At 42.2% G+C, this 14,253-nt stretch overlaps 1 protein-coding gene across 1 annotated transcript in view; it reads left to right on the top strand.

Annotated features, from left to right (window-relative positions):
• The window catches only part of USP34 (ubiquitin specific peptidase 34), a 600,284-nt gene that overhangs the window by 464,889 nt on the left and 121,142 nt on the right, over positions 1 to 14,253 (top strand). Inside the window, exons 58-60 of the mRNA XM_082250967.1 lie at positions 11,182 to 11,267; positions 12,799 to 12,967; positions 13,051 to 13,125. Of these exons, the coding sequence (XP_082107093.1) occupies positions 11,182 to 11,267; positions 12,799 to 12,967; positions 13,051 to 13,125 (330 nt within the window). The remainder of the gene's footprint in view (positions 1 to 11,181; positions 11,268 to 12,798; positions 12,968 to 13,050; positions 13,126 to 14,253) is intronic.

Here is a 14,253-nt window from a genome sequence, read left to right as displayed (position 1 = left end):
AGTATCCACTAGGTGGACTGTACCACCGATGGTGGATCACCCAGTTTCCAGTCTAAATAAGTCTACTGTGGTTCCGGTGGAGGAATCACCGACTTTTGCGGACACCATGGATAGATGGGTGGAGCCCCTATCCCGCCATTTACACGTGATATCCGGTTCCATTTTGAAAACAAATTTTGTGAACATTCTGGCGTCAGATGGTTACTGAATGGGTGAAGCTACTAAAAGCTAACTTGGAAGCTGAATGGCTCCCCCCTGCGGTGCTTGAATTAATTGACCAGCTGGCTCAAGCCCTGGTGTTCATGTGTGATACCTCCCTGGATGCGGCTCCGCTAGTGGCCAGGGTGTCGGCAGTGGGGATTGCTATCAGGTGCCTAAAAATCTGGTCTGCAGGCCAGGCTTTCAAAAAGGCCTTGGCTGATCTCCCCTTTACAGGGGACAGGTTGTTTTGATCCGCTCTGGATGAGTTGAATAAAAGTCTCACTGGAGGAAAGAGTACTCTTCTTCCTCAATCCTCTAAGGGTAAGGCGCCATGTTCTAAGCAGGAGCCTTCTTTTTCTGCTCATAAGCGGCTTTTTCGTGCCTCCGGGTCATGGCTTTCTGTGCCTCCAGGGTGGGGGGACGCCTTTGTTTCTTTCCGGAACCATGGACCTCCTTGATTCAGGACAAATGGGTTCACAAACTGATCCACTCAGGGTACAAGATCGAATTCCGGTCTCGACCGTCGGACAGGTTTATCCTGTCCAATCTTCACCTATCTTCAGAACGGTTATGGGACTTGCGAGGGGCGGTACTCGATTTGCTGTCACAAAGAGTGATTTTGCCAGTTCCCAGTAAGGAGGACAAGGTGCGTCCCATCCTGGACCTCGAACCGCTTTGTGTGGGTACAGAAGTTTCGGATGGAATGCAACCGATCGGTAGGGGCGTCGCTACACCAAGGAGATTTTTTGGCCTCAATAGATATCAAGGACGCATATCTACAAATCCCTATCTACGCTTGATAACTGCGGTTTCTTCGCTTTGCAGTAGCAGAAGAGCATTATCAATTTGTGGCATTTCCCTTTGGTCTCACCTTCGCCCCAGGGTTTTTACCAAGGTACTGGCCCCAGTGTTGGCATTGCTGTGCCAACGGGGGATTGCAATACTGGGGTACTTAGACAATCTCATATTGAGAGCAGACTCTCATTCAGCCCTGATGGGCAACCTCACAATCACTGTCCAAACCCTGCAGGAGATCGGGTGGACCATCAATTTCAAGAAATCCGCCCTGATACCTTCCTTGAGACTGGATTATCTGGGCCTTACTCTGGACTCTGCCTTGGCAAGCATTTTTCTTCTCCCCCGACAAGCTGCTAAAGTTGCAGGAGGCTATTCTGTTATTGTTGGGAACCGATCTGCGCTCTGAGAACCTGCATGCGGATATTGGATCTGATGGTGTCAACCTTCAATGCGGTTCCATTTGCTCAGTTCCGTACAAGACCTTAACAAAATAAGATTCTTGTCAAGTGGAACAAGGATCCAAAGTCCTTGCACACTGTTATTCGTTTGAGCCACAACACACAATCTGCTCTGTTGTGGGGGCTTCAGTCACCAGCACTATGCCAGGGCAAGTCCTTCCTCCCATTGTTTTTGGACGGTGGTAACCACGGACGCCAGCCTGTTAGGCTGAGGCGGGGTGCGGGGAAAGCTCTGTCCCCAGGGAACCTGTACAGTAGAGGAGTCCAAACTGTCGCTAAATATTTTGGGGCTCAGAACGATAAAGCTTTTTTGCGACAATGGACGACTCGTCTGCAAGATTGTCTGGTTCGGATTCAATTGGACAATGCCACAGCTGTGGCTTACATCAATCACCAGGGGGGCATCAAGAATGTCTTGGCGGCCAAAGAGGTGGCCAAGATTCTGGCCTGGGTGGAACAGTTTGTTCCAGCTCTTTCTGCGGTGCACATCCCAGGTGTGGAAATCTGGCAAGCAGATTACCTTGAGTCGTCAGGTGTTGGACCAAGGGGAGTGGTCCCTACACTCGGAGGTGTTTCATCTTCTGTGTGTTTGGTGGGTGATGCCCGAGGTCAATTTATTTGCATTATTATTTATCTCAAGAAGGTGCAGAGGTTCGTAGCCAGGTCTGTGGATCCTCTGGCCGACCCCACGGACGCACTGGTGGCTCCTTGGGGTCAGTATCGGCTGATTTATGCTTTCCCTTCATTTACACTTCTGCCTAGGCTTTTACGCAGGGTAGAGATGGAAAGGATTCCGGTCATTCTGGTGGTCCCAGACTTGCCTTCCCGGTCTTGGTACCCAGACCTGGTAAGGTTGGTTGCCGATGCTCCTTGGAGACTTCCTCTCAGGGAAGATCTGCTGTCTCAAGGCTCGATCCTCCATCCTGCTTTACAGTCACTGGCTTTAATGGCGTGGCTTTTAAAAGCCAGGTGTTGAGAGATAGAGGTCTTTCTGATTCTGTGATTCCTACGCTGTTGAAGGCTAGGAAGTCGACTTCCAGGAAGATTTATCATCGTACGTGGAAATCGCACATTTCATAATTTCGCTGCACCCTCGCTTATTTTCTATTGCTAGGATTTTTTGCCTTTCTATAGAGAGGTTGAACAGTGGTTGGCTTTGGGCACTATCAAAGGCCAAGTGTCTGCTTTGGCTATATATTTCCAAGCCCGTTAGCCACGCATGCCTTGATTCGTACTTTTATTCAGGGAGTGCGCCATATGGCTCCTCCGAGACGGTCGGTATTATATGTTCTTCAAAAGCCTCCTTTTGAGTACATTTGGGAGATTTCTCTGCTTTCTTTGTCTCAGAAGGTTGCCTTTTTGGTGGCTATCACTTCTGCTTGCAGAGTCTCTGAATTGGCGGCGTTTTCTTGCTGCTCACCTTATTTGGTTGACCACAGAGATTAAGGGGTACTTTGACCTAATCAGTCTTTTCTAAGGTGTTTTCTGATTTTCATTTGAATGAAGACATTGTGTTGCCTTCACTCTGTCCCAAGCCTAGGCATTCTAAGGAAATTGCTTTGCATTCTTTGGATGTGGTTCGAGCGATCTGTGTTTACCTGAAGGCCACTGAGTCTTTTAGAAAAGCAGGCGCTTTTTTTGTCCTTACTGTGGGACCTCGTAAAGGATTGGCTGCGTCTGCTGCGACCATATCCAGATGGATTAGGCAGATGGTGGTTCAGGCTTATTCACTGAAGGGTTAGGTTCCTCCTTTTCCTGTGAAGGCGGTTTCTACTAGGGCGTTGAGTGCATCTTGGGCTTTTCGCCATCAGGCGTCTGTGATGCAAGTTTGCATGGCGGCAAATTGGTCATCCGTGCATACTTTTACAAAGTTCTACAAAGTAGATGTGTGGGCATCTTCGAAAGCCTCTTTTGGCCGCAAGGTTTTTGCAGGCTGCTGTTTAAAGAGAATCTTTTTTGTTCTCTTTGAGGGTGTATGTTTGTTTTTTTTCTGGGTGAGCTCCAGTTTTTTCCTGGTTGAGCTCCTTTTTACCTGGTTGGCTAAGTTTAGCCTTTGGGGAATTACGTCGTCCTTTGCATTTGTTCTTCCACCCCTCGTGTCAATACTGCTTTGGGACATCCCAATGGTAATGAAGCTATGGAGCGGCGTCTGTCGATAAACGATAGAGAATATTGGATTTTTGTAAGAAGTTACCATAAAATCCTTTTCTCTGAAGTTCGACAGACACAGCACCCGCCCCTCTACTTTTCAGTATATGGGGTTGTTTGTCTTCTAAACACTGCTTGAAACAAAACTGCAATCTGAAGCAGTGTGTGAAGGTTATGCCTGCAGGGACAGAGCCCCATGGGTGTAGTAAAGTTTTTTTTTTTTTTTTTTTTTTTCCCTGCCTAGTGCCTATTACTGATTGGAGGAGCATAACCCAATGGTAATGAAGCTATGGAGCTGCGTCTGTCGAACTGCAGAGAAAAGGATTTTACAGTGGGTTCTTATGAAAATCCAATTTTTTGGTATCCTTTTCACTTCCGGGTATTTCCTCTGACTTTAGTCAAGATTTTGGTGGTCTCTACATTTTACATGCTAGCTTGTCTAGCTTTGAGTGTGACCTTTGCATACTTAGCTTTGCTTCGTGGCCCTTTCAAGACCTTAGTGTATAGTGTTGGCCGCGGAGTCCTTTTCGTGGTCAAAGCCCTAGGTTTGACCCTGTCTCAGGAGGCCAGTCAGAATTAAGCACCAGCAGATACCCCACTGTTTAGATCTTTGAGCATCTTTTCAAATTTCTGCCACCTCTAGTTTTTCCTCAATAAGGGTTAAGACTGAGGGATCGACCATGATGTCAACCTTTTGGTGGAGTGCAGCAAGAGCGGTTTTCCACCATTCATCCTGGAGGAAGCATCTCGCAGTTTCTCCTGAAACACACAAATATCTTGATTTGTTTCCACTGCCCACCCACAGTTGCTTAGTCACCTACAGCTACCTGAAAGCCTCACCAGCTGCCCAAGTTTGAGGCCTTACTTTGGACCTAGTTGCAATTCCACTCTGTGGACGCAACAGGTCTTTGACAAGGTACACAGAAAACAATCCTGCTGCCATATGTATGTAAGGACAGCCCATACCCCCTAGTGATTCTGGGAGCACTTACCCCCATTTTTACCCAGAATCAATTGATGCTCGTAATCCTAAACCATGGACTCCTTAGAATCAGATAACGATGATCCTATATCTTAGCCCTGTTCTCTCTGGACTTCCTGGCTACTTAGGCTTAAATGGGGCACTCTACCCATAGGGACTCTAAGGTCTCCATCACCTGCAGAGCCTGTACCGGACACTCCTGTGCCCCTAAATCTAACAAAGCCTGTGGTTCTTGTTGCCATCTTTAATTTTGATTCACACTCCCAAGAGTCTGTTCTGTGGAAGCTGTTTTTTGAGACACCACAGTTTTCTGCAGCAGGCCTTGATTTATAAAGGGTTGTTTCAAACCTCATTGATGCAATTATTGCTACCCTTCACATCATCCTGCTTTTCCAGGCCTTGGGTCTTTTAGGATTCTCACAGATGCAAAAGAATCTGGGACCCCAAGAGCTTTTCCTTTATGAGAGGGTTTTTTTTTTTTTTTAATCGGTGGTCCGTTCTACTGTGGACACCACAGTAATCCACCTTAACTGGCATATCCCCGAATGGGTTTAAGGTGTCCTCGCCTTTGGGATTTCACGAACAAATCATTAAATTCCCTACTTGGATCCCAGTTTGAATTACCTGCTGTGGCTTTCCACCCTGTGTTGGTGGTGATTTTTAATCTGCCAGACCATGCCAGAGTGGATAGATTCCCTTTAAGAGGATCCCTCCACTGCTGGTGTAGGTCTCCATTTTATGAAGTGGTTAAAGAGAATGTCTGGAGGCCTTGTGCTTTAGTTGTGAAGGCTTGTTACAAGCATCTAAATTCTCATGAGACTGATGCCCATACAAATGTGTAGGGCACTCTGGCTGCATTCTTGGACTTGGGACTGGCATGATGATGCGTCCAAGGAATATCAGATTGTTAACCTTTTTGAGGGATTTTTTATTTTATTTTTGGACTTGCTCTGGACACAGTTATTAGCAATGCCACAGGTGGCCAGGGCGCGCTTCTGCCTCAATACGGGCGTTGTGTGGCAGGGTGGTAGGAACCCCCCTTCCCCTTCTTTAGTTCAGCAGTAGTAGAGATCAGCTAAACCCTCCGGCAAACCACCTTCATGAAGGTGCGCCACTACTTCTGCTAGTGGTGGGCTGTTTGTACATCTGAATGGGTTCTTGGGTAGTGACATTTGGGTGTTCAGGCCAGTTGTTGGCGCAGACAAAAGCTAAATCCTTGTGTCTGGCATCTCCTTTATCTGCCCTTTACCATTTTTCCAGTGTTACTACATCCAGAAGTGTATCCTTGACAGTTTGTCTGGGTTCCGTACACTCTGGTATGCCTTGTTCCCCACATAGACCTACACTCCTCTGCAAGGTCAGCAGGGACCAGCAATGTACTGGAATTACCAGACATCACTGGAATATAATAGATGACAGTTTTTCAGGCTGGTGAGCAGTGTTCAAGTCCCCAATGGTCCAGGAAACATTGTCACCTGTAGAAGCCAGGCTCTCCATCAACATCCTCGAGCTCAGAAGTTCATATGGCTATGCAACACTGAGCCCTCCTTATGCAGGGACACCCAATCAAGGTGCAGTCAGATCGTGTCTTTACTGTGCCTTACCACAAACATCAAGGGGGTACCCAGAGTCTTGCAGTCTTGAAGGAAGCAAACCAGATGCTCTCATTGACCTAAAATTACTGTCCATCGATCAGCCACTCATGCCTACATCAAGCGACCCAGACATCTTCATTCTGATGTCAGAAATGCGGAACTCTGGATGTAGAAATCCTAGCCTCCGGATTTAACAACAAACTGCCTCTGTTTCTAGTATCCACTAGCTTTAGCCTCGAATGCCTTGATAATTTCCTGGTCTCAGTTCAGGTTAATCTACACCTTCCCTCCAGTGTACATTCTGCATCTGTTCAGCAAGCTAGAACTGAAGAGAAAACATTGGTACTCATGGCACTGAACTGACCCAGAAGAACCTGGTACACAGAAATACTCAGACTTCAGCAGACAACCCCTGGCGCCTTCCCACCCGGACTTATATCTCGAGGCCTACGGTTTCATCCTGCTTCTTAGTCTCTGGCTTTAGGGCAGGTTCATGCCACAATTTCTGCGCTCCAGATGCGTTTCTACTTGCGTTTTTGATGTGTTCTGCTGCGTTTCCCCCCACTTTCTTTCATGTGTGTTCGTGTACGTTTACATGTGTTCAGTGCGTTTTCCATGTGTTTTGTCACTTTCTAGATCCGTTCCATACAGAAAAAATGCAGCATGCTCTTCTTTTGTTGAGTGCACTGGTGTGAACTAGAGCCATTGGAGTATATGGGAAAACACTGAATGCGTTTTTAAGGCAGATTAAAAACACAGTGGACTGCATCTGGTGTGAACCAGCCTGTTTGAAATAGACTTCTCAGCTGTCACAATACTTCAAGGAAGTTGTGTATTTTCTTAGTAAAGCAAAACATACGAAACAAAACAAAAATTGATAGGAGAGAGAGAGGCTATGTGTGCTGTGTTAAGTGGGGTACACATTAGTAGAAAATCTGCTTTTTCACGGTAAAAAACAGAGGGACAAACACCAAAATTTTTATCGTCCGTCCCCAGACGACCAATTTTCGTTTAATGTGTGTGCAGTTCGTCTGTGAAGTCTAGGAACAAATATCCCAAAAAAAAAATCGGACGAGAAATTTCGTAACAATTAATGCACTGTCAACTAAAAACGGTTATGAACGCTGAGCAAGAGAGTGAAAAATCGGAGGATATTTCGTCCGATATCCGTCAAGTGTGTATAGGCCTTAAGATGTTCTTTCTCGCCTCTGCTTAATCTGTAGATATAGTTGTCTTTTACACTGTATGTAAAGACGATATCAGCAAAAAGTGTGTCCCAAGAAGGTAGTAATTCTAAATATAAAAGTAACACCCACTTTTGCATATATCGTTTGATAGAAATACATACATAGCAAAATGGCTTCTCTGTCCTTGAAAGACATACTGAAATAACATTCAAAAACTAACGTTACATTTTTACATTCATTTGTATTTCAGAGACTTTTATCATTTAAAATAATAATAAAATCACATTCATCTTAAATATGAAATGTTTCTGATCATCTTTTTTTTACAATACACACAAATAACAAATAATAGAATAAACAATAATATAAGTAACCATGAAATTGGGTGTGTCAGATAATGTACATAAGCACTTCTCCAAAACCCAGAGATTTTCCTGTGAAAAATGTAACTATTTCATTCCATCAAGAGACTATAAATCATTATATTTGTTAATTTTAGTTCATTTTAGTTAGTTTTCCATCCAAAGTATGTAATATCAAAGATTTTCTTCCTTCAATCTCACAAATGTATTTAACTTTTTGTAAAACTCTTACATCTTTGACCATATCGTATAACTATTTTCCTATTTCAATGTAAGGAAGAAGTAATAAAATCTTTGATATGTAAAATCATATTACCCTGTTATGTAAATTAACAAAATCTCTTCTGTCCCAGGAAATTGCTAGAACTAAATGATTCTTACAATATAAGCTTTTATACATTATCTTTCACACCAAACAATAAGTATAAGTAATCATAACTCTCTGTTATTCAATTGTCATATTCATCTATCTATCTATCTATCTATCTATCTATCTATCTATCTATCTATCTATCTATCTATCTATCTATCTATCTATCTATCTATCTCTATCACCAGCAAGCAACTCTTTTATGCTCCTTTTTTTTTTTTTTCAAAATTCTGTATTATTTAGTTCAACAGTAACTGTTTGAACACATAAAATGAGATCCTTCTCTTCCACACAAGCCTGTATGTACTTTATATCTAGATGAAAAAAGATATAGTTAATTAGCATCTTCATCTTCAATAGAAGGAAGTATATAACCATAAGTCATTATGTAAAATTCTTAATCAATACTTTTAAAATGGGATAAATGTATCCTCTAATTGGTAATAATGCTTCAAATGTATAATTTTTGTACATCCTTGTTATAACAACCCATCCATCTAACTTTCTCAAGTTGTGTGTGTTCTAACAAAATTAGCAAAATAAAATAAATTCTACACTGAAAAAAATTATAGACGCAACACTTGTTTTTGCCCCCATTTTTCATGAGTCCGAAAACCAGCTGGTGTGACCAACATTTGCCTCAAGCAGTGCAACACATCTCCTTCGCATAGAGTGGATCAGGTTGTTGATTGTGGCCTTTGGAATGTTGGTTCACTCCTCTTCAATGGCTGTGCGAAGTTGCTGGATATTGGCAGGACCTGGAACACGCTGTCGTATATACCGCTCCAGAGCATCCCAAACATGCTCAGTGGGTGACATGTCCAGTGAGTATGCTGGCCATGCAAGAACTGGGATTTTTTTCAGCTTCCAGGAATTGTGTACAGATACTTGCAACATGGGGCCGTGCATTATCATGCTGCAACATGAGGTGATGGTCGTGGATGAATGTCACAACAATGGGCCAGAGGATCTCGTCACGGTATCTCTGTGCATTCAAAATGCCATCAATAAAATGCACCTGTATTTATTGTCCATAACATACAGCTGCCCATACCATAAACCCCCTGTTACTTTGGGCCACTCAATCCACAACGTTGACATCAGCAGACCGCTCACCCACATGACACCATACACACTGTCTGCCATCTGCCCTGTACAGTGAAAACTGGGATTGGTCAAGAGAACACCACTCCAAAGTGCCAGACGCCATTGAATGTAAGCATTTGCCCACTCAAGTCAGTTATGACGATGAACTGCAATCAGGTCGAGACCCCAATGAGGACGACGAGCATGCAGATGAGCTTCCCTGAGATGGTTTCTGACAGTTTGTGCAGAAATTCTTTGGTTATGCAAACCGATTGTTGCAGCAGCTTGTCCGGGTGGCTGGTCTCAGACGATTTTGGAGGTGAAGATGCTGGATGTGGAGGTCCTGGGCTGGTGTGGTTACACATGGTCTGTGGTTGTGAGGCTGGTTGGATGTACTGCCAAATTCTCAGAAACGCCTTTGGAGATGGCTTATGGTAGAGAAATTAACATTCAGTTCACAGGCAACAGCTCTGGTGGACATTTTTGCAGTCAGCATGCCAATTGCACGCTCCCTCAAAACTTGCGACATCTGTGGCATTGTGCTGTGTGATAAAACTTCACATTTTAGAGTGGCCTTTTATTGTGGCCAGCCTAAGGCACACCTGTGCAATAACCACGCTGTCTAATCAGCATCATGATATGCCACACCTGTGAGTTGGATGGATTATCTTGGCAAAGTGCTCACTTACACAGATTTAGACAGATTTGTGAACAATATTTGAGAGTAATAGGCTTATTGTGTACATAGAAAATGTCTTAGATCTTTGAGTTCAGCTCATGAAAATGGGGGCAAAAACAAGTGCTGCATTTATAATTTTGTTCGGTGTATGTTTACAAGTTTATCATATGTGTTTCTGTAAAATAATTAGGAAACCTAGATGTAACAAATATAATGTAAACTAAACTAGTATCATTATAATTAGCTGTTGCTTTGACTGAGTGTTTAGAGCTTGAAAATATTTTACACAATGTGTTGCCCTTCAAATATAATAGATTATACAGTTATGGGAATATTATGTGTAAAATCTGTTGTATTAATCTTGATGGTGGTGAGAAGATAGAAGGAAACATAAGTGACTCTGTGTTGACATTGAAATTTGATACTTTCTCCTACACAACCTTTGTTCGTTTAGTAGATCTTTGGAAGATTGATTTCTCCTATATCAGACCATTTTTAAAAAAAAGTCATATAGGAGAATCGCATTCCAACTCCCCCTCTCATAAATGATCAAAATGTCTCTTATGAAACAGGTCCATTAGAGGAAAATAGTGACAAATAGAAGTTTAGTTGTGCTCATCTTAGGTTCCATTCACACCTGAGCATATCGTTTTCAGGCTTTTTTTGGGCTTTTTACAGGCATTTTTCTTTGGGCTTTTTACAGGCGTTTTTTTTTTTTTTTTTTTTGGGGGGGGGGGGTGTTTCAGGCATTTGTTCTGGGTGTTATCAGGCGTTTTGTATGGCTTTTTTTAGGTGTATTGTCTGGCTTTTTTCAGGCGTTTTTTGCAGATGTTTGGAGGAAGGCATTGACATCTAACAAAACACTTGTAAGCAGCCAAAAAAGAAGCTTGTGTGCTTTTTTGAGCTTCAGGCATTTTTCTTCTGGAGACAAAAACGCTCAGATGTGAACAGGGGCCATTGAAATGAAAGGGATTTTGCTTGTTCAAACTTCAGAGATGAGCGTTTTAAGAGCTAAATTTGCTCAGGTGTAAACAGGGCCTAATGGTTATAGTAGAATTCAAACATGCAGAAGGTGAACTAACCCTTTAATATTGATGTAATACTACTTGATCATTGATATCTTTTGTTGTACAAACTTTAACAGGGTGTATAATAAGCATTACAACTTTTAACAGTACACTTGGATTTATGCTATTGTAGTACAATAAAAAGTTGCTTAATAGAAATTTTATTTGTTCTTTTTTTACATTAAGTGCAAGGTGTTTTATTTTTCCCAAAATGTATTTAATTCCTCATATTTTTGTGTTTGTAACAGATGTTCCAGCGTCTTTGCATACATGTTATTCAAAGGTTGCGATCTGCACACGCGCATCTCTATCTGCAACCCGGCATGGAGGATGGGTATGTTTTTAATGTAATCGGTATTATCACAGAACAAATTTGGACCTACAGATCTATAATTATACTCAGTGTCTATTTTCTACCATTTCCCTTTATATCCTGTTGCATTTGTGTAAATATAATTCAACTATACAGCTTAGCATTATTTCTAGGGGCATCAATTCTGTTGCAAATGGGGGTGCAGATTTTACAAATCGTTTTCTGTATATGAAGTCTGTTTCAGCTGTATACATGCATTGTTGCATAGCGTGATTCGCATCTCCTTTATACTTTTATATGACAAATTACCATGGTCTAGCACAGAAGTCCACAAACTTTCTAAGCAAAAGGCGAGTGGTTGTGGAAAATGCCCCAGAGCCAGTGGAAGTAAACCATGCCCCAACCTTGGTCTCAGTGGATGGATTAGTGCCTCATTATTGATGCCAGTTGAAGGACTAATGCCCCATCATTGGTGTCTATAGGAATATAGTGCCCCTTGTTGGTAATGAGAGGAATACCCTATTGTTTGTGTCACTGGGAGGAATAGTGCCCTATCATTGGTGTAAGTGGTAGGAATAGTGCTCATCATTGGGGTCTGTGAAATTGAAGAGTTCGAAGACAACAACAAATTTTTGGCATTGTGTGGTGCCATTTATGGGTTAAAATGTGTAGTGTGGCGGTGACAACACCTTATCACTGTCTGTAAAATGCCCTTTGAAAAGTGATAAACTGAATCGCTCTTCAGAGAGCAACGCCAGTGTACAGCCATGGCCAAAAGTCTTGATGATGAAACAAATAGAAATTTTCCCAAAGTCTGCTGCCTCAATTTTTATGAAGACAATTTGCATATACTCCAGAATGTTATGAAGAGTGATCAGATGAATTTCAATGAATTGCAAAGTCCCTCTTTACCATGAAAATTAACTTAATCCCATAAAAAAAAAACCGTTCCACTGCATTTGTGAAGAAGGCTTCGGGGTACCCAAGAAAGTCCGGCAAGCGCCAGGACGGTCTCCTACAGTTGGTTCTGCTGTGGGATTGGAGCACCACCAGTGCGGAGCTTGCTCAGGAATGGCCTCAGGCAGGTTTGAGTGCATCTGCACGCACAGTAAGGTGATGTCCTGGAAAAGATATGGCCCCACTTAGCACTGAATTTAACATTAAGTCCGTATACAATAACAGAAAAGCAACAAGACTGCCCATATCCATAGAACTGTGATTACTTCTCCTAGATGTTTGGAACAGCCTACCGTACGGTGTTCTTAAAAAAAAAAAAAGCCTAAATGAAATCAATGTCTGGTTTGTCCACCCTTTGACTTTTTAATGCGCATCAGTTTTCCTAGGTACACTTGCACACTTTTTTTTTATCTGTGTATGTGCTTTTTGGGTGGTTGTTTGATAAATATTCATTGCATTCTTTATAAAAAGCATCCTCACTGTGCAGCAAAATTACTGTACATTGTGGTCAATGATAATCATATTCAGGTCTATTAACGTGGTATATCTTTATTATAATTTAAAAACATACCAATATTTTCACATTCATTTCCAGCTCTGATGACATGGATGGGCCTGTGGAGGACATCGGCAGCCGGTCTTGTGTTACTCGCTTTGTAAAAACGTTGCTTTCTATCATGGAGCATGGTGTGAAGCCTCACAGTAAACATCTGACCGAGTACTTTGCATTCCTTTATGAGTTCGTCAAGATGGGAGAGGAAGAGGTATTATTCATCTCTGTTTACATCTTTTGGTGGTATATTTATTTACAATGTGTTAAATGTTTAACTAAAATTTTTTCTTGCAGAGCCAGTTTTTGCTATCCTTACAAGCCATATCAACCATGGTACACTTTTACATGGGCACCAAAGGGCCTGAAAATGTAGGTAGACCAACTACAGTGATGTATGTATTTTAATCCGGGTATATTTTTGATCCATTCTAGTAAATTGTGTCTGTTCTTTGAATGGCTTGTTTAAAATGGTATGGTTTAGTCATTAGTCATACAGGTGCATCTCAAAAAATTAGAATATTATTAAAACATGTTATTTTATTTCAGTAAATCCAAAAGTGAAACTCCTATATCATATATAATTATTACACACAGAGTGATATGTTTTAAGCATTTCTTTCTTTTAATTTTGACAATTATGGCTTACAGCTAGTAAAAACCCGAAATTCAGTAGTTCAGAAAATTAGAATATTACATAAGACGAATAAAAAAAAGGATTTTTAATACAGAAATGTTGGCTTACTAAAAAGTATGTCCATGTACAGTATAGTATGCACTCAATACTTGGTCGGGGTTCTTTTGCATGAATTACTGCATCAATGCGGCGTGGCGTGGAGGCGATCAGCCTGTGGCATTTCTGAGGTGTTATGGAAGCCCAGGTTGCTTTGATAGTGAACTTTTCAGCTCTATGGGATTTAGGTCAGGCGAGTTTGCTGGCCTATCAATCACCGTGATATTATGATCATTAACCAGGTATTGGTACTTTAGGCAGTGTGGGCAGGTGCCAAGTCCTGGAAAATTGGATCGGCATCTCCATGAAGCTGGTCAGCAGAGGGAAGCATAACGTGCTTAGATTTTCCTGGTAGAGGGCTGCGCTGTCTTTGCAAACTTCACACTGGAGCTCATGCAACTTGGATTCTGTGCCTCTCCACTGTGTGTGGTGACTCATAAAGCGCTGACACCAACCGCAGTCCACTCCTCCTAAATCTCACCCAAATGCTTGAATGGCCTTTGCTTCACAATCCTCCCAAGGCTGCGATTATCCTGGTTGCTTGTGCACCTTTTTCTACCACATTTTTTCCTTGCATCCAACTTTACATTAATATGCTTGGATACAGCACTCTGTGAACAGCCAGCTATCTTATCAATGACCTTTTGTGACTTAACCTCCTTGTGGAGGGTGTCAATGACTGTCTTCTGGGCAACTGTCAAGTGAGCAGTCTTCCCTATAATTGTGTAACCTACTGAACCAGACTGAGAGTCTATTTAAAAGGCTCC

Source organism: Pelophylax lessonae, assembly GCF_965119305.1.
Source record: "Pelophylax lessonae genome assembly, chromosome: 3".
In the NCBI taxonomy this organism is placed as follows: Eukaryota; Metazoa; Chordata; class Amphibia; order Anura; family Ranidae; genus Pelophylax; species Pelophylax lessonae.
This window is presented reverse-complemented; position numbering and strand designations above follow the sequence as displayed.